This window comes from Ischnura elegans, chromosome 4, assembly GCF_921293095.1.
Source record: "Ischnura elegans chromosome 4, ioIscEleg1.1, whole genome shotgun sequence".
In the NCBI taxonomy this organism is placed as follows: Eukaryota; Metazoa; Arthropoda; class Insecta; order Odonata; family Coenagrionidae; genus Ischnura; species Ischnura elegans.
In genome coordinates this window covers 75,072,543-75,097,952 of record NC_060249.1, presented here as the reverse complement: position 1 = coordinate 75,097,952, position 25,410 = coordinate 75,072,543, and the positions used below count along the sequence as shown (strand labels likewise).

General features: G+C 39.6%; 1 protein-coding gene across 1 annotated transcript in view; it reads left to right on the top strand.

Annotated features, from left to right (window-relative positions):
• LOC124157680 overlaps positions 1 to 25,410 on the top strand; it is a 539,268-nt gene that overhangs the window by 356,252 nt on the left and 157,606 nt on the right. Inside the window, exon 2 of the mRNA XM_046532618.1 lies at positions 24,155 to 24,371. Within this exon, the coding sequence (XP_046388574.1) occupies positions 24,155 to 24,371 (217 nt within the window). The remainder of the gene's footprint in view (positions 1 to 24,154; positions 24,372 to 25,410) is intronic.

Below are 25,410 nucleotides of genomic sequence, written 5' to 3'. Positions count from 1 at the left end.
TGAATACCGGTCCTTGAACCCTGATTCTAGCCGCAAAAACCATCCGAATGATAAAAATTTGGTAACCATCAGCTGAGTTCATTTGTAACATGAGGGAAAAATAGGGAGTCCTACCTCCCCATCCTCTCACATCCCCTTGGCTTTTACAACCAGGGGAAGACCCAACCCCTCCCCTTCCACCCTCCCCTTCCACCCTCCCAACCTCCCCCTATCTCTACAGTCTCCCCCCCCACTCCTTATACATGCAGGTATTTAAGATGATCAATCAATGTACTCCTCGCCTGAGGATGACGCAGTGCGTTGAAACAATGGTAGTGATCTAATAATTATTTTATGTGGAAAAAAACAGTTTAATTTTCATTCAATATGAATAAATTCCATAAAGTTACGCCTCAAACCATCAACTTCAAGAGTAGGGAGGGAAAAGTGGAGGGAAACCCTGTATCGGCGTTTCCCTGCTCTTCGTGGAAGATGCTAAAGGGACCACGGTTTAACGTACCATCCGATGGCTTCTGTGCTGTCTTCAGTATGTTTAAAGAAAATGGTACAGCGGGTACAATTAGCGAAATTTAGATTTCGATGGAGAATGGGTGAGAACCCATTATTTAATCCGTTTTATTGCAATAGTTATATTTTTACAATAAAATTTCGGTTTTCCTCATTGAATGTTGCAAACTTTAACTCAGAAGTTCACTCTCTGAAGCACTCACGTAGGGATTCGGCGCCCTCTGAAAATCCTGAAGATCCGGTGCTACTGTCGCCAGGATTTCAACCCAGACCCGCAGGGCGGGAAGCCAATACTCTAGCCACTACACCAACCCAATCCCAAAAATTAAGCATCTATATTAAAGCGTATTTATCCCCCGAAGGACAACTTGCATCCGAGCCTGCGAATGAGATCAGGGTCGTCCAAGGCTCCCTATTTTTAAGGGAGCGAGTCAAGAATATCGACGGATTATGACGGGGCTTATTCTCTTCGCAGCCGCAGCAGTCTTTCGCTCCATTCTCTCGCTATTTGGCTCCGGTGCTAAAACCGCGCGTGCTCGACCACAGTCACGGCTTTCATCGCACTCGGCTCCGAGACATAAGACTTAGGTGATGGAAGCTGTTCCGCATTCGAGAACTCTCCTCGACCCGAAATCCTTCTTAGCCAATGGGATCCCATTCCAGAATTCACGGAAGTACGTGCCAGTGCACTCCAGTATTATTACCCCCGGTCCAAATATATTTTGTGAATTGTAACGTTTTTTATACGTGTTTTTTTTTACTCCCAAAACGATTTTAGAATGGTGTGTAATAGTAACATTGGCAGTGATTGAATCGGCGTGTTTTAATATAGAAAGTATTTATCTGGCTACAAATACGTGATAGATTTTAATTTATTGGGTTCTGCCCTTCAAAAATGTTGTCATGGCTAACAGCAGGAATAATAACTGCTCTAATAGCATTTTTTTTCAGTTGATGTGTCACCAATAATTAAAGTTTTCAGGGTTTATTCTATTTAAATTATCATAGGGTCATATTATTAAGTTATGTAAAACGTATATTTGGAAAAATACCTCATCGAAACAGCTTAACCACATCATTGCGAGATTCTTTGGGAAAATTAACTTTTATACCTAATTCTGGTATTTGTGAAAATATTGATAATTTTTTTCCAGAAATGCTGATACTTTATTCAGATGGCTGAGTTGCATAAGAATAATCAAAATACTTATCTTTTTGATACGTTTTAATGTTGGTTATCCCCAATACAGTTCATTAAAATCAGGTAACAAGTAAAAGATTATTACGACATTCAGTGTATTCACGATGGCATTCGTTGTTAAACAGTATTATTGCCATGGTTACTGTATATTATGGTTGCGACAGAGCTAAAGTTTTATCATAAATTTAAAAACCTTGGACAAAAATAATAATACATTCGGATTTCTTGTGCAGTAGCAAATGTTATTTCCCCAACGATATCACGGAACGCTTTCTCTCGAACTAGAAATTGTGTGACAAAGAAATTGTACGCGGCATTCATAGTGATACAGGTAAATTTAGTCCCCTCACAACTTTTTTCTCAAGAATCGCAGTATAAACTGCAGTGTCACAATGCAATAGGAATTCAGGCATGTCGGTTGGTTGGGTCATAATGTTTAAGAGGACAGGTTGGTGAACCCTCGCCGTTCCCGATTTTTTTCCAAGCGAAGTCACACTGACGTTGCCTCCCTAGCCACCACACCCTGAAAAAATGAACAGCAGTGCCTAGTTCCCTTCCCCCCTTTGAGTTGGCAAGGAAATATTGCAGCCGCGTCTAAGAAAAAAAAGAAAATCTTTCATTCTTTCCCCGCGGCGGCATTTCTCTGGATGCATTCAGACGAGCGGAAGGAGCGACCGGTTGAAAAAGCCACCCCACCCTCCCTGTACCCCCACCCCACTGCGAGCTGAATTTATTCCCACCCACCCCACCTTCTTCTCCCCCGCCTGCCCTGTGCTGTAGTCATGTGTGCCGGCTGTGATATTCATACAGGCCCATTGCGTCGAAGTGCAAGATTTTATTGCGATAAAATGCGTATAGAGTCGTCAGATATCATTAAATAAACGTCATTTATGCGAAGGAAGTTATGGTTTCACTCTCATCCGAAGGTAGGTTTGGATAGATGGGGTTAGAGCTCGCTCTAGACATGCCAGAAACTGAGACACAGGATGCGAGTTCACACACTCAGGCAATTATTTTTACATCCAAAAATCTTCCTACTGCACGCTATTGTGATAACATATGAAAAGAGTCGTCAAATATCGCAGTCAATAGAGAAAATAAACGTCATTTACGCGAGGAATGTTATGGTTTTAGTCTGGCCAGTAGGTTAGTTTGGGTAAGTAAGGTTAGAGCTAGCCCCGGACTCGTCACAAACTGAGCCTCAGGCGTGTGAGTTCACACATTCAAGTAATTACTTTTGAATCCGAAAATCTTCCTACAACACGCACGACGAATCCTAGCTTTTTCAGTACCAAAAATATTTCTTCTATGTGTTCCCCGCGGTAGGTTCACATTTATCGTGACTCTCACATACTTCATTTGTCGTCATAATGAAGACTCTATCCACAACATATATATGGGGATAGTTGGACCACCTTCGCCAGAAATGCACCGCAGTTGATTTGCTCACATCAAGTTATAATCACCACCCTCGTCTCAACACATGAGCGTAGTTTAAATCCGATGATAGAATTTCAAAGTAAGGTTGATCATCAATTTCCCGATAAATGATAGCGTCGTCAATAAATAACGAATTTTACCGCTAATTCGGGAGCAGAAGTCATTAATGTATATGATGAAGAAAAGTGGGTCGATTACGCTTCCTTGTGGGACATGTCTGTGGGATTCCTGAGAGTGCCAAAATGATTCGCCCTGTATTTAAACTCAGGACCCTTTAGCAGTATTAGAGTATTATATTTACATGGTCTCCAAGTTTCTATCTAAAAGTTTGATTTAGGTACCATTAAAGCGGTCCCAGTAAAGACAAAGAAATGTTAATCAGGATATCCTGCACATACAGGGTGTCTTCAATCGGTGTTTGTTACACTGAGTTGCCCTCTGCGGTGTCCCCTGAACCAATAGCCGGTGCAAAGTAACCCTTCCCCTCGCAGTGTGACACATTGCAGTCAGCTCCGCCGATGGATGGGACGGGTAGCCTCTGGGGATATGTGAGAAAATCCCTCCCCCTGTCCTGCCTCTCCTACGCCGCGTGCGTGCAGGAATGTATTTCACTGCGGCTGAGACGTGACGTAATCCTGGACCGTGCAGTCCCCCGACCAATTCGTTTTCCCCGACCTGCAAGCGGTGGCGAGTCAAACCAAGGATCCCCGTCGCACGGACTGCGAAAGGCGGTGTCAGTTCGGTGTTTGTATTAATTGCTTTTTCGAGTTCCGGAGAGGTGCTTCGAAAAGCGCACGTCTTGGTGTACCGTTAGCGCGATGCTCAGGTGAAAAATACTGCGGCACAACACGACATCCGAGACTGATTTCTTTTTTTTTAAACCAAAACAAGCGTGGCCAGCGAAGAATCTTCACGGACCCACCCTCGAGTGCAAAATTAAATTACGCTGAACGTAACTAAGTGCTCTCCAATGACATTAATGCACACCGTAAAAATTACCTACCTTGAATAGGATTACGATCGATGCTTTAAGCCTTCACTTCGTGCAAGTAACTTATATCCATTTTGAAAAGAACCAATTGTACTTTTCCACACTTTCTTGTCCGGGTAACAAGCATCATTACCGTCGCACGGCATCTGCTGGTACGTCCTACCTAGTGATTCCAAAAATAAATCGTTAACACTTCCCACCTAATTATTCCTCATTAGTTTAACAGATTTGAAAACTGAACCATTACTGACCTAAATATTCTTGTCGGCTTACACTTTCAAACATACTTATATGAAAGTTATTTAATTTTCACTGCGGTAGAATAAGGAATCAGAATTATCACGTTTATAACGGGATAATTTTGACGATACGAAATATTGATCTCGTATACAAGAATTGCCATGAGAAAAAATTCCCCTGGACCGGGAATCGTACAACGGACATTTGGCTTTCCGGGCCACTGCGCAGATCACTATGCTATCCAGGTTCTTTAATTTCCATGGCAATTGTACCGAGGCTCATGGTACAAGGTGTTTATCTTGTAGTTGATCATATAAAAAATAATGAATTAGTCAGCAGGCCCCCAGGAAATGCGAAGGGTTGGATTAATCTAAATATCCTTTAGGAGTAGCTTGATTCCCGGTAAAATGCTGCTGTGAGTTAAGGGCACTCTAAGTACAGCTATCCAGCGTAGCAGAGTCCACAGAATATTAGAAGCAGGCTTACATCGACAGGACTCCGGATTTATCGCCAGCCTTCCTTCCTATCCCCAATGACTTATTAATTCAGTCGGTCATCCCATCTGAACGCCAGTACTTCATCGGTAGTTTAGGGCTCTGTAGCAAAAGCCTCTTTTAAGTAAGATTCCTGTGAGAATTCATTACTCTCCTATCTTTGAATCTTGGGAATCGTACAGGAAAATAATCTCTAAATAGGAAAATGAGTGTTTCAACTCTCAAAAAGGGCAGACCTTGACTTCTTCCACGCATTTGGCTATTCTCGTTTTCTTTCCTGCAAAAGAGCAAATTTTTAATTTGAGCCTCATAATTGCTTGCCTTTAACGATATATTATTTGTATCAAGAACGCCATTGAAATGCAAATTTCCCAGTCTATCCAACGCTGAATATGTCCTCAAGGTTTGAAGTAAATCAGCTATGTTCCATACATTATTTTCGAAAAGTAAAAACCTATCGCTACCGATCATGAACAGCATTTTCTTATCAATCACAGCTCACGGAGGCCTACCTCACCCATTTGGCTCGCAGCCAGTTCGTGGCGAGGTGAAACATTCGCACTCACTGGAGACCATTGTGTTTCATAAATTCCGGCACCGAAGGTGAATTATTGTCATCATAATAACCAAGGAGACGATTGGCACGATTTTTGCGGTAAGAAGAAAATGATCCCGAGGTCGAGTAGTGAGAGGGCGTATCGTAAACAGTAACTTGCGTTCCTTTATGTGCCATTAAAAGCCAATACGTGTTTATGAGGACGTAAATCACTAATTAATCACTTTTGCAAAGCGATTATTTTTTAACCAAACTTCATCCATGTAATTAGAGGAACTGCGTATTTGCTCCTATAATTTTAAAGAGTGAAGCTGTGACATTAATACTTGTATATATGTTAAAAGTCAGCTCCACAAGAGGGGCCATTTTACTATTAGGCTAAGTTTTGGAAAGGCAATATTCTTCGTTGTCTTGTGTACATAAGGGGAGAACTTAAGCGAGCTCCTTAATGTATCGAGAGTATTGCTTTTAAATAGGGTTTCATATACCTCGTGGTTGAATAAGGACCAGCTCATCAGGTGTAGATGTTTCCTTCCTACACGCTTACGAATTTTCCATTATTGCAACTTTATTCGAAATTCTCGATTCCCCTGCACCAAATGCTTCGCGATTAATTAATTAATTAATACAAGTTAATGCATGAACGTGATAATTATCACGAACATACATCACCCAACCACCCAACTTGGGCGTAAGAATTACCAGAAAAAAGAGCCTATTCTAAATGGGTTCATGTATTTGTATATATTCCATTCCGATCCACAAAAATTCATTCACACATTTACTCGAACGTGTTTATGGACAGTTATAAGCAAACCTTTAGAAACCAAGTCTTGGGTACTCACTGAAGCCTACGTCATTACGTTGAAATTTCCAGTTAATATTAGATAGACCCTCATTAAAACGTTCCTGTACTATAAATAGGAACACTTTACTTCATCATTTCCTAATAATTAAAATTATGATAACATAACTCTGAAAGTAGTAATGTATCATTAAAGAAACAAAATTAGACCAGTGTTTATTTGATAAGGGTCAACTGTATGCAAGCTGACAATTTCTAGATTAGGGTGTAAGGTTTTTACTAGTAGTATGTAAGGGAACAAGGTACAATGGGGAGAGGGAAAGCGATGCATCCACTTAACTGCCAAAATCGTCACGATCATTTGTTTTGGGTTCCTAAGGGTAGTGTAGTTTCCCTTTACTGGCTTGGTTGCAAAAGAAGAACAGTTGTTGGATCTCTGGGCAATTGGTGATGTTGGACGGAAGCCTTCATTTGGACACCGCGAGTGAAATATCTTTGAACAGATTGGAAAGGTTGACAAAGTGGCAGTGATGGTCAATTGAGATCCGAAGTGCGCAAAGGGTAATTAATCTCCCATCACAATGGGACTTTAATTGCTCTGGCAACCGTTCCCTTCCTTGCGCCGTTTGACATTCCAATTTCAAGGACTGCTGATCAGAACCATGACTACGCGGTGGTATAAAGAAAAAAAAGTAATTAAAGTTCGGGTATGATTCAAAGGATTTCCTTATTTATCAAAGGTGGAGATAACGGTAAAATGAGATGAAGGGACATTTGATTACTCCTTTGTCAATTTCATTCTCCGTCGTGTGTGTCATCGTCATCTATAGAATCTGATTCATTCATCCGCGAGTAATTTAGCGATCGCTGAGATTATACGTGTAGTCTTCTGGCCAGAGTGTTGACATTCCATCCTACTGGTCCAGATTTATACCTTAGTAGAGGCAGAAATTTTTCAGAGGAAGTCCGATTCCCAATCTGGTTACCTGTTTAGGACCTTCTAAAAGGAAGCATCACTTCCGCTCTACCAATCTTATTTCGTGGTACATTGTTCATTTCAAGCATAACATTTCAAAAAAATAAGTTGTCATGTTCCTGGGATACAACATTTAATTCTTGACACTCCACATATAATCGAAAAAAGTGATCAATTAAAAATATTCCTCTTCAGATTTTAGGAAATATAAGCGATATCTTAATTTGGACGCTATAAGATAAAGGATATGTACGTATTGTGTAGATACAAAATTTATAGTGTACATCTTGAACTTACCGTAAGAAATTTTCTACTAAATCGGAATTTGCACTTCGTGAATACTCTGTAAGTAGTCCTTGCTTTGTGAATTGATTTCTTTCATCAAAGAAGGCTAATGCCGATACTAGTCTTTCTCCACCCTTTTTTTTCTTCCCCTCCATCTCGGCAAAAATTACAACACTTCAGCTCTCCGTCATCTCATTCAAATATTATAAAAATGGGAGAGGCCAAGATGAGAGTTCAATTAAGAGGAGATCTACAACATAGATAAATTTTTGGTGACTAACAAGTTGAATATTAAGTCGATTTTCAAGTAATCAGGATTTTATGCATATATTATCGATAAGTATGGCTACGTTTTATCTACAACACACTTCGGTTTTCATACGGTGAAATAACCTATGACAAGTTATTATATCATTTTACAATTCATTAGATCTATTCGTTCGTTAGGTCGGATTTACAAGAAACTCTGTGCGTGCTTAAATTTACATTCACAACTTCCCAGAAACGGAGATTTAACGATTAAATACGAGATATATTTTACGCCTTATTTATGCGCTAAAAACACACTTTATCACCAATGTACGTCTAACGAACGCCCAAATAGGTACACAAGTGAAAGCTAGTGTCCGATCACCATCCGATATTTCACGAAGCAATTGTTATCCAAGGATATTTGAGAATAGATTTTATAGCTCTATGCATATTGCACCAAGATTGTCTCTCTCAATGATTAGCCCATTTATTTTCGTCCGCGCTACCTTATGCGAAAGTCACCTATCAAGCTATGGTATCGCGTCTTAATCAGCACGTTTTATTTAACTATGCAATGAATATAATAATGTAATAGTTATTCCATGTCACGTGTTGTTGACGTAGAACCTAGGAAATTTACTATCCGGATATGACAGCAAGGTCAAACATCTCTCTTTCCCCTTACATACCGATATGGGATTAGTATTGTTGCTGTTTGTTTCCCAGATCAAAGCCCCAGTGGTATCCGTGACTTATTAAAGAAACGACAATTCGTACTTGGGCTACGTGTACCAAGAAATTCAAATTCAGTACTCTTTCCTCATGTTTTGGCTTATATCCGCCGTTCTTTTGGTGCCTTGACTGTTTAGATTAGGCTAAAGCCGACGCTGGGTATCCTTTCTCTCACCCACAGCATCCTTTGCGATGAGGAAGAGATGGCATCATCTGTCGTTCGCCTCTTCCAAATACCATACCATTCTCGTGGCATTACAGTCATAATATTCTTTGGTATACTCAAGTCCAACATTTCTCCCTTTCCCAATTTCTTCACTTCTGTGATGTTCTTCTTCCTCGTGATCTTGTTGATCGGCCCCAAGTACTTTTCTCTTGGCCTATTCATCTGGTAAACTTTTCTTCTTGCGCAATCACAGTTTCATTTGGTATGGCAAAATCGCTGGGTCCTACTATGGCGTATGGCGTTCCTTCAAGGTTCCCAATCATCACCTCTTCTTCGGTAAACCTCATATCTCTCCCTATCTATCCATTTGATCATCAGCATCCGTTGCCAGAACAAAATCTATAAAACGTCTCTTCTTTTATCATCAGCTTTTCTAATTATCCATGTCTCTGGTCCGAAAACAGCCACTTCCAACCCAAATATTTTTGTTTCCTTTTTATTTGTCTCCAGTTTTATGTTCCTGGAGGAGAGTAGCGGCTTTTTTTGCCATCAAGGTCGTATTTGCTTTGGCTCTACGAAACTTCATCTCCGTAATGATTCTTCCATTAGATAAAATCCAAAAGAAAATATTCTTCTGAGCAATCAAGGGAGACGAACCAGTGCCCAGTTGCACTTCTTTATTACTTCTTAGTCATTAAGTCATATTTATCCTTTCGTTTGATATGATACAGTCGAAACAGGAATCAATTATTCGTTCCAGCATATCTAAACCAGTATCCCTCTTTCTTGTTCTAAATAATGTGCCACAACAACCGTCGAATTTATTCTCATGATTGTGGGAACCAAACTTGTGACCTATTTAACTCTACAATCTTCCTCAAGGTAGAAAAAAAAAGATGCTTCGAACCGAGTGTCGATAAAATCCCCTTTCAGATGAAATTAGGATGGGGCTGTGATCAAAATGAAGCGCTTTCAACATTGGGATTACGTCTACGGCATTGGAAATCCCGATGGAATAGTCTTGTGTTTGAATAGCCTGAAAGAATGGGCATTCAAAAGCAGCTAGACTATGAATGAATGGAGGAAAGTAGCTGGAAGAGGCCTAGAAAATTGATGATAGCATGCGCCGACATGAGAACATATCATCGCCTAGCTTATTTTCATAAATATCATTGCCTGAGATTAGAAAAGGATCTCAAACAAGGTGCCATTCTCATTCTTAGTGAACAGCCACATGTGGGAGGATTTGATGGTTTACGAGGCTATAAGTCTTTTTTTCAATCATCACCGGTAAAACAATTACCAATTTTCTCCCCACGCCAACCCAGGCTGACGTCCTCAATATCCTCGCCTGTTCCTCAAGACGCACACCAAATAATAATCAATAATTCCAGATTTCCGAGACCATTCCTCGGCTCGTTTTGTGTTATTTATGCGCTCCTAATCCTATAACCTCTTCTCCTCCAGTCTAATATCTCCTTTCGCTTTGTTTACATAGCGGGTGTGTGGATTCATGAGTCCTCAAGGGAGGAAAACCCCCAGTTGGAATTGGGTGGTAGACCAGAGCAGAGCGTGGGAATGACAATAGCCGTGAATCAGTCGCTCCGTGTGGGCCATAAATCGCAGGAGCGCGGGCCGAAAGCAGGGGACCGTGATGAGCCGTAATGCTCGCTCTTTCCGCTAGGGCGGCGACGCTTTTGCCCTCGTGTTTACGCAATGATTCGACGGATCCACTCGCTCTCCTCAAGATGGATGTGGCGGAAGAATTATTTTATTTTTTTGTTAACAATTATTCCCGGATATTTCCGGCTGTCAGAAAGAGTCCACCGTTATCACAGGGCTGCAGCAGGCATGTGTCTAATATTCCTTGGGTAGGCTTTCGCGCACAGGCGCAGCTAGGGATATGCTTTCGGGGGGGATAAGGAGCCTTGGGGGGCGACCATCCCTGGCAACGGGGGTCCAGGAATATTTTTGAAAAATGATGTCTGGAAATACATTTTAAATCATTTTGACACTAAAAATTTGAGTTTCATTATTAGGTTAGGTTAAAAGTTATTATCTATCAAAACTAGACAATAGTTTTAAATATTTTTTTTTATTTCACTGAGGCTTTGGGGGGGATATGTCCCCTCTCCCCCCCCCCCCCCAATAGTTACGACAATGCTTTCGCGGTGTAGCGAAGATTCAACGGAGAGGTTAAAGGGATTAATACCGCGTGTGTCCTTCTGGGTAGACGACAGATTCGCCGAATATCCAGCTGGTTTCTCCACGTTACTGAAATCTAAGTCTCTGAAGAAGCCAGCTGCAATGCGGGCGAAACTGTCTTCTACACAGATGGACAGACGTGTAAGTCCCGTAAACCTATCCGCTGAATGCGTCTTATATGTTGCGGACGGCGTTTTGCGTAGGGGTGTCTATATTTACAAGATGATTTAAATCCAATTACCGTTGGGATGTCCCTGGCCACGATTGATATTGTTAACTCTATAGGCCTGCTTACACAGAGCATTAACACGTGCGAGTTAATGTATTTTTTATGAACGATTTTGTGGAACGGAACATGTACGAATGCACGAACCAAATTAGAACACGTTCTATTATCTGTGCATGCATTCGCACAAGTTGGGTAGTTACTCGTTGCATTTTCGAGTTCATTCACTAGTTGAAACATTTAGGCATTAACTCGTACGGGCTAATTTTACGGGCTATTTTTCCGTGTGAACAGTACGCAATTGATTTTGATAATGAGAAAGAAATGTGACTTACCACAACAAATCATGACTGAAAATTATCAATTAATGCAATATCTCTGTGAATGACTTGAGAACCTTTTCTCGTTGTTCTTTTAGCACACAGGATTTCTTTTTTCATTAATTCCGATGGAAGCTTATATGGATGACTATGACCAAGTCATCAGAGCAAGCCAATGCCGTCTTTGTATTTATCATTAGGTTCTATTAAGAGTACCCGTGGCCAAATAATTTTGAAGAATGCAGTTTATAGATGACATAATTTCTGGCGGAAGGAAATAATTCACTGAATAAAGTGATTATAGATGTCATAAATCCATTAATAACTGAAAGTCAAACTTTATCATTTGAGAAAAAATATGTCCTTCCATGGCTAAAAGATAAAATTACGGAAGAAGTTTCGATGGATTCAACGGATTTACCAGGTGGTGACTAGGTGAATTTTTTCCTTTGATTCGTTAGGTTACTTCGCTGCTCTCAAAAATTTGATAAATCACAATGAAGGTGGAGTAGATATAATGTAAGGCTTTAATAGGCCAAACTAGTAAGTCAGAAGTAGGGCTCATCATTAATAAATTGAATGTTCTCGCCCAGGCAGTTCAATCAATCACACCTCGTCAGTTTGGAGCGATTCTAACCCGGAGATGCGTACGTCGGGAGGCTCAAAGAAATATAAGGCTCCCATTAACGATATTTCGAAGACGCTCAACGAGTCGGGTTAACACTTGTCGCCCTCTGCTTAGGCGGTCCTAGGCTCCACTACCACTGAGTGAACACCAATCCAAAGGGTGATGCTTTCTCGAAGGAAATCGCCCAACAACACCCCGCGGGGATAATGCTCCTCATCAAAATAATAGCGTCCCTTGTTGGAAGTGGTGCTTGTTGGTGCTTTCATTCACGGCTTAGCATTTATTTAAGGGTCTTTCGCCGTCATTAATCAATAGAAGACAGCTCCGTTATTGAATGACCGATGCTAACGGGAAAGAACAACAATCAATCGATGGATGCGTCCTGCCATTTTGCTCGCTTTTTATATTAAAAATGTTTAGCTTCTCACCTAGTTTCAATCGTTCTGTTTCATTAAATATGTTCTCCGAAGTCCTGTACGGCTCATTTACAATTATCAATAACTTTCACCACACAAAATAACATTAGAAATTGATCAGTGGCAATTAAGATCTCCAAAGTAGATATTTCAATTTTTTTACTATGCCCAACTGTATAAGCATTACTAGGAAGCTTTTACTGATTGAATTTATGGAAGAGATTTATCGAATGGGTTGAAGAGTTCATCTTTCTCGTTTTATTGGTTGTTAGTATTACCTCAATTTGTGTAAGAGAGGCTATTTCTGAAGACACATCCCTTTGATTTTGTCACTTTCTTTTCAATGAAAACGCTTACGCTTCCAAACGCATACACTACATTCATAGAGTTCTTTTATTTTATGATGTTTTATGCCCATTGGGTGGGGTGGGGTTAAATGGGTGTGGCTAAAGTACAATAATTGTTGAAGAAATATAATTTTTCTACAAAATAAAGTTCATCCTTGTTTTTAAAAAAAACTGCATCTCAGACCATTGATGCGAAATAATTCACATTTTAATATACGTATTTAGTTTAGATGGAGAAATGCACTTTTTATATGTAAAAAAAATATTATTTCCAAATCTCTTTTAGATCGCGTACGCTTTTATGGTATTCGGTAAGCAAAGACTTTGCTTACCGAATCATAAAAGCGATAAAACAAAAAATATAATTTGGTTTATCGTTTCTCTAAGTAGGCAAATGAGTATATTTCAATTTCAGTATCAATTAGTACGAATTTTTGCGGTCGTATAGATAGTCGCAATAGGTGCATTTTAAACTAATTCCAATCCTTTAATAAATTATAAAGTATTTTGATAATTAGGGAGTCTTGGTATATCATCAATATTATTTTATAAGGCTAAAACTTTGTTATTCTCCACATTTAGAACTGTACCATAAGTGATTATTTCCTGTTTGACATTATTCCTTTCTCGAGACTTTTGAAATCTGGGATGAATGCGAAATGTCATACACGTATAATGCATAAGTAAACATGATATCTTTCAAGTTTGCGGATAAAATCAAGTCACGAAGAGGCCTGAATCTGCGTTCTATCTTTTGGTTAAAGGCTACGGTAGTCCTTCCTATTATCGAGATTTTTTTGACGGTAAATCACTACCTCGTTCAGATAGTTATGCCGGATGTAGGTCAGCTCAAAGGAATGCATAGTCAAGGTCTCGGCTGTCTATTTCTATCTCTATTCGATCTCATAGTATCTCGCCGAGGTATACTCTACCTTACATATATTTCCTTGGTTATCTAGTGATTCATGTGCTGTTAAATATTATTTCCTCCTTCCTAAATCCAAATACGGCTTCCGCAGCTCTATATTGCGTCGCGCTCTCCTAAATGCCATGCAGATGTGCTTTGTCCTTGGAACACACAAAGAAAGAAATATAATATTAATGGCTGTAAAAGCTGGATACGCATAAGCAGATTTTTTTGGGGTAAGAATTGTTCTACTGCACAATAACTTTAAGGAAGTAATGCATAATGAATCAACCATAGATGTGATAGGAAGGATTGTTATCTTAAAGCCTCCATTTTTAAAGATTCAAAAAAAATTCATTACCTTCCTTTACCAGGCAGTTCCCAAGTGAAACCTTTACCTTATTCATAGAATTTTTTTTCATTTCACGTGCCACCCAGAAAAGTGTCACTTTGGCGATCGTCAGCAAATGGTAATGAAAATGATTGTCAGAAAACTGATAATAAAAATACCTGAAATATCAACATAAAAATCATTCACCGACAATGGTAGCTTTCGGTTACTTTTTGCACAAATTAGGAACAGCAACTTGCAGTGAGTTTATGATCCATTTTTAATTCTAGCTTCATGAGCATCAAATTGCATACTTATCACCTTCCAACTTCGTCCTCTTAATCCATCTTGTGCTGAAGTGTAATAGGACATTTTATGGCTTTATTGCTTTAAACACTGCAGCATGTTATCTTAATCGGTACCTATAAGTATTGATGGGCTTTGCATAAAAAAATTGTGGCGCTGCCATTCCGTGTACATATATGATACCGTAATATAACTGCCCACTCCTTAGGGCTGGTCGATAAAATAGATCTGATAGATAAAAAATGAATGCACGCACCGATGATATATTTTCTCTGAGGTGCCCCAGCTAAAAAATAGCGAACGGCACAGAAAATTGTTGTTACTGATACGAGATTGTTTGAAAGTCAAGTAAACCGTAGTAGATGCATTTTTGAATTAGTAAAAATACTTATGGATGAAATATTTTTCTATTTTTAAAAACCAAGTGCCTAATATCTCAAATATTTATTTAATGCTGAAGAAATATTCTATTTTATTTTCCAGTGACTCCTAGTAACAGCATTTCAATGCAACTTATGTGGTGGTGAATTGTATTTAATTACTCGCTGTTACCGCAAACAGAAAGTAACACATAGAAGGCTAATAATTGTGGTCCACAATGTGATACTCGTATAGGATTCTTACTGTCTTAGTTTTGGGAAAAAGACGATGATGGATGGATGCCTGTCTGCGCGTTAGCAGATAAGTGAAGACGGTCCCACAAGGAGGAGGTCGAGGAAGGGTTTTTTATATATCTAGAGCAAGGGGTGAGGGGCTTAAAAATTCTACCCCCTCCGCACGGCTAGACGGTTGGGAACAACCCTTTTAATGCGACCGCTTAAGCGGACCACCAAATTATGTTGCCGAGGCGTGAAGTTCACCCTCGGGGGCAAATGTGTTGAGTGAGTCGGGACCCATCAAAAGTATCTCGGGAGAAAGGAAACGACTTCGTCCAGCATCCTTCACTTTCCTTCAGATAAGAACGCCGCTCACGCCACCATTGCACGAACCACTGCATTATGAATACTACGTTTTATTTGCCGAAAAATGCATGTGTCATAAACCTAAAATTAGCAAACTGCAGCTTCCTATTACTCCTCATACCGCACAATTTCTTTCATTTTCTGTGGTTTCCCCCATATTTTTATTTACTACGGCTATTAACTAGTCTCTTGATCTTCAGGACCAAGTTCGAGTTCTTTTTCAACGATTTCCCGCAATGGCTATGATGATTTGGTCAATTCATTGAGTTTTTCCGAGGTAAAGACTACATTCTTAAATTTCCCTTATTACCATATTTTGTACATCCTTCTTTTCTCATTCAGTGTGTCCATTAGATATTTAGTAGACCACTGCAATTATAGGCCTCGAAGGGATCTATCATGCTACGGAGACCTTCCTCATTTGTTGTTGCATTTTATCTGTAATCATTACATTTCAAAAAGTATTATCTGTCATAGCTATCTATTTGTGGCTGTAAGTAATCAGCATCCTTCAAGATATATCACAAAAACTTTTGGAAGATTCTCCTCTGAATCTTCTTGTTTTCGAATTCTATCTACAGTGAAAAAAAATTACAGGTAGAACAGTAAGCTCTTTTTTAAATTCGTTCAGTTTTCTGGGTGTGTTGAATGAATTGAGTTTAAATACTAGTTAAAAAGAAAATTCCCATTTAATTGATGCCTCCAACTTGAAATCTCAGAAAATTACCATTAAGGTTGTGATATTAGTCTACTTTTTACGCTAAAAAAATTGCGTAAGAACTATAATTTTCACTTTTAAGTAGTTACAACTTCTAAGAGTAGCAGTAAAAAAAGCCACTTGTTATACTTTTTTGGTATTTAATCCTTAAACGTATCTTGCAATGGGCCGAATCTACATTTTTATGCCATTTCACATTCCTCCGACTAGTCCACGATTCCACTGGCAATGCGTTTAAGGGTTTCTATTAGCCAGGACATCGCTTTACCAGAGTTTAATTCGTCCTGCCTTGACCAACCTAAGAGGAGAGAAGTGGAGGGAATCTGGAGAGCCATTCCCCCAGGCCTTCCTCGCCCCCATACCGCTCTGCGGCGGCGGCGTCTACCGCGACTCGAGTTTTTGTGAACCCGCGGCTCAGACCAAGGCTCGCCCGTATTGAAAACGCGTCGGTGGTCCCTTGTTTACCAAGGATCCGAACCGGGATGAAGCTGTTATCTCACTGATTTATTGCGGCTCACACCCTAGAGGCGTGTGGGGAGCGTGATTTTGGTCCACTAACGACTTACAAGCTATGGAGTTTTGAGTTCCACGCCTATTTTTTTATGAACCGACGTCAAAGTCGTTTTTTTCCATCATCTTTCTCGAAAAGGGTTAAGATCTGGGTAAATAGACTAGTGATTGCACAGCTGCGTTACCTGTGATTTCGTTTAAGATTGGAAAAAAATTAAAATTTCCATTCACGCCCAGGCGTGAATAAATATGGAATTAATTTTTTACGGTGCCTAGTATGGATGATAGTAGGTGTTGCCAGGACCCTGAGGAATTAATCGTATTAGACGGCCGTGGGATGGTTCATTTAATTGAAGTCTCACATAAACAGCAATTCTCACTGGTTCAATTAAATAATTTTAGTGGAACCGAAATTATGATTGATTAAATATTGACCTAAACGCCTTATATTAGTTTCTGTCGCTTAACGGGCTACGATTGGTGATTGCGCATATGATGAAGTGATACTTCCGTATAATATTCTGTTCTGATTGGAAATATAAAGGCCATTAGAAACCACGTTTTTTTTCATACCTGTTTTAAATATGTGAAGCTATTCTTACCTTGAGTACTTCATTTAGTACATTTTAATATCAGAAAGCGATGATGTAGTAACTGGTAATTACTCAAACCTCCTGCTAAATTCATTAAGTTTTGACGAAGATTTATAACTCGAAAACGATACTAACAATCCTTTTACAAACTTTCATGTTTCAAAAAATGCTCCAACATTTAAAAAATACGCAGATACCAAAGACTACTCAGCAGCAAACAGACCACATAAAGCCAATGAATTTCAACTGATTTGGCGTTACTTGGTCGAACGATGAAATGTTCATGGTAAAACCCATTACTATTCCTCAAGACAGGGGCGGATCCAGGATTTCATTCTGGGGGGGGCACAAGCAAGGCCGTATCCAGGATTTTGTTCTGGGAGGGGCACAAGGATACCTCGTAATACAAAACGAATGCAATGATAATGGAACCGTATTAAAAATCTTGCATATTTTTGAGGGTCTGGGGGGGGCACGTGCCCCCGTGCCCCCGTGCCCCCCCCCCCCCTGGATCCGCCTATGACTCAAGATAAAAGTTTGTGGAATAGTACTGGGTTTTGTTTCACCATTTCACCATGACCAATGAATTTTGCCATTGAACTATTATCATCGGTTTTATTACGTTAATATGAGTAAAAATCTGTCAAAAAGTAAGAGATACTTGTGCAACTTACAACGGAGAATTTAAGGCCAATTTCAAGCCAGCCTAATTAACTGTAACCACTTCGGAGATTTGACTATATAAAATGACAATTCTTTCACCATACTAAATCATGGAAATTTTGCTCGGTGGCCTACCTCTATTACCAAAGGGATAATAGTTTCCATATTTATACGCTCATCCTTAGAATTAAGTCGCTGAGCACTGTTTGCGAGTAATTTTTCACATACTTTTAGGGCTGGGCCAATGATGCTTGACGAGTCGTAGTTTGTGCTTCTTGATTAAAAATTTCTAAATGCTTAAATGCAGTCATTTTTATCAACTATTAAGACATAAAGAACTACTGGTATGTCATAAGGACATTAAATTTCCCAAATTAAAATAATAAGGCTAAAGTTTCAAAATAGGAACAGTCTTCCAAGGATAATTATGTATTTAGTATAAACTATAATTAAAATACTCTGTTATTTCAAGATCATTGAATAATTTTTAAACGAGAAATATGCCATGAAATTTACTCATTCAGCCGAAGTGATGACCCTTTAAGGATCCAACACTCACTAAAACAATAACCACATGTAAGAATCTAGGATGATGAAGACCAACGACGCATTTAATTAATGAAGCAGTCTAATCTGAGCCACTGGCATTTGCCGACGAAGTAGCCTTGTCGAGGGAGAACCTACTTTCTGAGACCCCGGAAGGTATTCTCTCTCGGCGGTGGAATTCGTCTAGAGCCAAGAGCAAACAAATCCCGACGGCTGCCTTCCTCCTCCAGCTCCGGCTGCTTCGTGTTGATTTATGCCCGAAGGCGTGAATCAACCCGGAGTCACGCGTGTATTTCGTTTGAACAAGGTGTAAAGACAAGGTGCTCAAGAGCGTCATAGGTAGAGCTCATTTCGGTCGAGAGGAGGCCGAATCTTCAACTAGGTCTAGGCGTGAAAAAGGTTTCGTATGCGGGGATGGGAAACACCTCTTGAGTCGGCTGCATTCTTCCATTTAAGCCTCCGGGGTTTCATTTCTTGATTGGCCGGGTCGTATCTAAGCTACGAGGCCACAACATACTAACACCACTTCGTTCAGCCATTTATTTGTAAGTCGTCTCATAATCGACGGTGGATACACGGGACGATTTAAAAGGGATAGATAAGCCTTAATATTGCCCACTCATTTAGTGCTTCTACTCGAAGGTTGGTTTGGTTGGGTGAGGGTCTTGGTGAGGTTCACTTCAGGTTAAGCCATAGACTCTTTTGATTTCGCTTAGGTGATATGCCATCATTGGATGACGAAAATGACAATTTTTGCGATAGTTATAATTCATTGTCTCAGGCGTGACTTCATGGAATCGACTTATCATAATGAAGTGCAGAAAAATTTGTAATTCCACATACATTTATTACTGTATGACATAGTGTCGACGTAGGACATCATCACCTGTTACATTTGCATCAAAGGCGTTTTTGATTTAATTTGAATCCGACCTGGATTTTGATATTAATTTATACCATCTTTATATTATATCTTTAAATTTAGGAAGCTTGCTTGTACATTAAAGAAAGCTCCACGTAAACTAGCGTATTGCCTTTGCATGAAAGACTTGCTATTCTCATTTAATCTACATTATGATTACGTGAATCTGCGTCGAACCGCAGGCGGAAGTTAAAATAAAATTCAGCGGTATCAGTAAATTCTCTTTCACTCTACGGAATGATTGTCATCAATTACCCTTCAGCATCAATTACTCGGCAAATTTTTCCATGAACCAACATATATTTAGCTGAAAGATAGGACAGTCTTGTTCTTTACTAGTCAATTTGGCACACTGACTCAATGACTCAGAACAGCTGCAATGAAGTAATTCATAATTCATACCATTTAACGCGCGCCTGCTATTAAATGTTTTTTATTTGAACTTTCGATTGTCTTATGGTTATCGATAAACATTTTCCTTACTATCTTAGTTGCTATATAAGTTAGAGAAAGTTAAGATTCACTTAAGCTATGGATATGCCTAGTCGAGTCACGCCAATGTAAGTTTATGCGAATCAGCAGACCTCATTATCAAGTCTTCATCCGAAGTCACACCTAGTATTGAACGAGGCTTAAGTTCGGCTTTTGTGGTTAGGAACAGCTTATTCTACAATATACACACTACCAAAGGCACGCGCGTTGCCTATACCTGAGAACACGCATTCCGGCAGGAATGGTTCGCTCCCTGTGCCAAGATGGACCACGCCCCCTTCCTTATCCCCTCCCCCAAGGGCCCCTTTTTATAAGGTCTTTAAAATCCCTCCCAGCCCCCCCCCCCCCCCTGAGATGCAACGGCCTTTAGAAAGCACGCCGGTTATTATTTACGGCCCACTTACCAAAGCGCTTCTCCCTCCTTATTTTCCTTTGGACCTCAAAGGTGCGCGGATGAGAAATGATTTCCGTGCTAAGGGTCAAGAAAAATCAATTCCCCCGATACCCAGAACAGTTTCTAAATAAAAATATATTATTACAGACTAATGACTGCATTTTCCTCCCATTTTATTCATCATTAAAGCCATATATTGATATTTTAACGTCGATTTCTGAGCCGCTTATGAAGCCTTGTCTAAAACTCACGTCTAGAACACTGAAAGTAATTTACTCCTGCGGTAAAACCGTTAAAATCGTTCAATAAAATGGAAACTTTGTAGCGAACAACAAAAATACTGTGGCGGGTAGGTTAGGCGTTATATTTTTATGTGGATACCAATATTTAACGATGTGTGCATGGCCCGGTTCTAAATATGGGTCCCGAAAATGGGACAGGCATAACGCATTTGTCATTTTGAATCAACTCGATGATTTACGCCTCAATGTGACCACAACAGGCCCCTTATATTCATACAATCATTTCATCTCCCGGATGCCGTACGAAGCCCAAGAACCTTTAATATCCCCCGTGCTTAGAACGCCATCTTTTCTCTTTCAGCCTGATTCACCTACATTTTTTATTGATGTCATCAAACTTGATTTAACATAGGCATTCAACTCTTTTCTCGTTTCAAAGTTCTCATATTTTTCTCTAGCAGTTCATAATCCCTTCTGTTATATCCACGAAAAACCAAAAGAATTTGGATCTCGACACATTATCATGTAGAGAGATGGAACGGATTTTCATTTTATCAACAGTAGAAATACAGCCTCTATTGGGTTTAGAAAGTGAAGACACGCTATTTAAGGCATAAATTATAAGTTACCAGTAGAAATGAGCGTTTCTACGTAACTGTCATACTAGGGTTCAAAAATTCAATTTGAGGTAAATGGACCGTTCAAAGTCCTGACATGGTGTAAATATTCCAAATTTTAATAATCCGTACCTGTTTCTCCCCATAATCCAACCATTTTTTACGAAAACGCCGCGGAATTGAGCTCTCGTATCATATGAGCAAATGATTCCGTTTACAGAGCCATTCTATTACTGAAGATTTCGCAACTAAGATAAGATTTTTCTATGAAAATTTCCAGTTAACCATTCTCCTCAATCATGACTGTGTCTTACCAATCCATTTCATCAATACTGGAAAGTCACATGTTCACGCAGAGGAATGTAACGCAACAGTGCGTCGTTTTGGCGTCAGTCAGTGACGATTGACATACATTTTTCCCGCTGACCAAAATCGAGGGATGCGGGAGATAAATCGTTTCGTATCCAAATCAAGTCCATCCCAAGGATGAAATATCAGAATTAAAAAATTCCCCAGCATTCACCGTTTTTGTTCCTGAGGGCCGTCACTGACTGACATTTTAACCTTTGGTATTGCTCAAGTTTCAAATTTTGGTGCGTGCGCTTCATTGGCCCCGACTGGTATACTAAATTCGTGGCATAATATGTTCCTCGAGTAATAATGTTATATCAGTTTCATTGTTCTTGGTAAATTGTTTGCTTATGCAGCGGAGTATTTTATTTTTTTGCCAATTGTTGACTTCGGCATGCCGCGTATCGCCGTCACCTTCATTGTCGTCGCGTCGCTTCGGTACGTTTGTTGTGAAAGCGGGACATAGGAGCAGAATGATTGTTGAGATCTGAAATCCTAAATTGTAACATATGTTAGGATTTATTAAGATGGCAAAGACGGGAACAGAGAGACAGCGCGAGCATCGTGAGAGGAAAAGGCAAAGAGGTGAATGCGAGGAATTAAACAGGAAGAATAGAGAGCGGCAATGAAGTCGTAACAGATCATGGCAAGGGTGGTAATGATGTAGTTGGAGGCAAAGGCAGAAACATGATCTGGGAAGCTTTAAAGTCGGGTTCTCCTGTAATAAATGCAGTGTGAGTGTGTAATTAAAACAGCATGAAAATAAAATTTGCAGAGAGCCCTGTACACGGCATTTCTGCCTCCAATGAAATGCTAGACTAACAGTGGCATGGCATTTCACCCATACGGAACAGACTCTTTCTTCACCATATGGAGTTAGTTGCTATAAATATAATTAAGATGTCTCCTTGCGCAATAGATCATAGTGCTAGGAGTACTCACAATTTTAAGCGAGAATATAAAAATCGAAGCAAAATTACTGGATAAAATACATACTATGTGCTTATGTTTTCAGTGGGGTAGCCAGGAATTTCGTTCAGGGGGGTCTAACACAGGGGGAAAATGTTTTAAAAACAGGGTACTAGGTAGAGGGTTCTAAACTAATTTTAACACTTTTTTCTGAAGGAAAATAATTATGTTTTTATATTTCGGGGCGGGGTCCGGACACCCTGGACATACCCCCTGGCTATGCAACTGTAATGTTTCTTTTATATAAATTTCTGTGTTCAATATAGATATATTTTGCAATGCTCATTCCATGAAAAACAAAAGCTAACACGCTTCAAATCACATGTGTCAGTCAGTGACAATTCCCGTCAGTCAGTGACGCTCCATTTTTATGGCCAAAGAGAGGAAACCATTACTTACACAAAGTCACGATTTTGCACACGTTTGGACAACACTTAGAACTATTTTACGTATTTCGTGGATTTTCTTTGTCTTGCATAATTTCAGAGCAATGCGAAGAAATGTGACAACGTCACAAAATGGAGTTTCATTTTTGTCAGTCAGTGACGACGACTTTGAAGTTTAAAATCTCCGGTTCTACTGGGGTCACAGGGTGGTACCAAATCCAGTGTATGCTTCCACTAACTTGTTTTTGGTGGAATCCTCCAGAAAGTTCCTAAATTGATTTGTATTAAGTCAAAGAGGAAATATATGAACAAAAACTGGGTGTAACGGTCAGTCAGTGACGCGTAGAAACGCTCAAATTTCGCTGCTTTTTTCAAGAATGGAAATGATATCTTTCCCAAGTAATGAGTTGTAAGATTTAAAAAAAAAATCCTTCAGGAACGCACGCTAGAGTCAGGATATTAGGAGACAATAATGCCCTGAGATATCAAACACTACAAAAGTTTTTTTAATTAAATATGGTGACGTTATGCGTAAATTGATACTCTAAGAGGAATTAGGACGATGTATTTCGAATTAAACATGAGAAATAGAAACACAAGAAAGAGTGTAGGTACTTAAAACTAAGCAGGTCACTAAGAATGCTTGATACGTTTATTGTTTTCGTTTTATTCATTAAATTTATCTTCTGAGAATTCAGAGCTAAATACTCACTCTGCACATAAAGGCAACAAATTTTCAAGTTCGACATATATTGCGGAAAGATTCACCGCGGCCCCACCCGTTTCTTGACTTGGCGCCACAAAAATTTCCGCAGTAATCTCATCGTTAATTGTCTAATAAGGCTATTGAGGCGAGAGATATGGATCAAAGGGGAAGTGAGAAGGAAAGTTTTGAAACCACTTGCTAGTGAAAGTTCCACTTATCCGGCTCACATGATTGTTATCCGCTCCCATCAAAGTACATCGGCAATTCCTATGACAAAAGATTTTTGATGGATGGAAGATGTAAATTTTTTTGAACTGACATGAGCTATTTTAGAAATATGAGTATCCCAGGGCCTTTAAACTATATAAACATTCCCTGATATAATGAAACTCATCCATTTCGACGTCCTACCACTCCGTAATGAAAACTCGCAATCGCGTTTTTACACATAAGACATGCTGTAAAAGGTTTATTTTGTGAAATGTCTTTCGCAAGCTTAGAAGTGAATCAGCGCAAAGTTAACTGAAGTCACTACTACGTTGACTAATATCAAGGTTTTCTGTATTAGTTAATGAATGATGTAATCCTTTCGGCGAAAGCAACATGAATTTGACGCCACGTTTTGGCCAAATATTTATTCCGCCTCTAGGAAAACCCTCAATTTTATTGAATTATTTCCGTATCTCTAATTATTGTTAGTGAAAATATATATGTGTAATAATATTAATAAATTATTTTCCTTCTCATATTAGGATTTGAAACTGAGCGAGGACGCCAACTACCAGCGCCAGCAGCCGTCGACGGGCATCGGAGGCCTAGGGACGGCTGGCGGCGGCCTCGGCGACGTGGGTGGACATAGGGCCACGGGCACGGGCTCTTCCTTCAGCGAGTTCAAATGGGACGTACTGGGCAACAGGACCGCCATGGATGAGATGCGGAGGAGGCGACTTGGACGGCTCTCACATTCCGGTAAGCGAACTGCGGCCTGCAGAAGGACGGCCCATTTTATTATACAGGGTGTTTCCGGAGGAACCGAAATACGTAAAGAGGTGGTAGGGGAGACAATTTAAAGCATTTCTTGTCCATAAACACGGGGATCAAACTCCGTAGTTATTGATCCATGGTAACGCAAACATTTTCCGTGGATTTTGCAGTTTCCATGAAAACGGTTTTTCTTGGGTTGGTGCCTAGCCAGCCTTTTCGACATTTTTTTTTAATCCTTTGGATTTTTAACGTGATTAAGTAATTAAGGTTGGACGAAAAGGTGTGATAATAATTGTCTGAAATAATTAATCTTTGAGGTCAATCAAACACGAGCTTAGCGCGTGCATCAACCATACGATTGCACAATCTCACTCATTTTGAGATTTATTGTTTCAGACAGCTAAAACTCACTGTTAGTTCCTGCACATCTGCTAAAACTCGCCGTTAGTTGATGCGAGTAATCCAATACAGGATGCCCAAGCCGTTGAATGACTAACCAGCTTTTGAAAATGACTCTCTACCCTGACTTTTAGCCTACCTCTGAATTAACTATCCATGGAAATGGTTTAATACTAGACAGATTTGACAATACAGACGACTGGCTCATTGCGGCTGTCAGAGTTTTTTCAGCTATTTTTACGCTAGGGTTTCTGCCTTTTCATCGCTATTAAAAATGAAATTACATCAAAATTTTAAATAATGCTGTATCTAAATTTGTTCTTAATTTTGAAATAGTTGCTGAGAATAAATTAATAACTGTGTAAAACACATAGCTTACTCCGCTTTTTTCTCTGAGGTAAGATGTTCAAATTCGAGACATAGTTGACAACCGAAAGTGGTCCATTCTGTATAGTCTGAATATTTCTAGATGATACCGTGTATTATTAACAAGATATACGCCATATACTAAGGACAAGAGACGATCGTTCGAGCGAGAGTGATGAATCCTCTTAACTACCCATTTCATCATCTTTCGCATCTACTTCTTTTTAGCCTTGTACATCTGATTGCCCTTATTCACGAA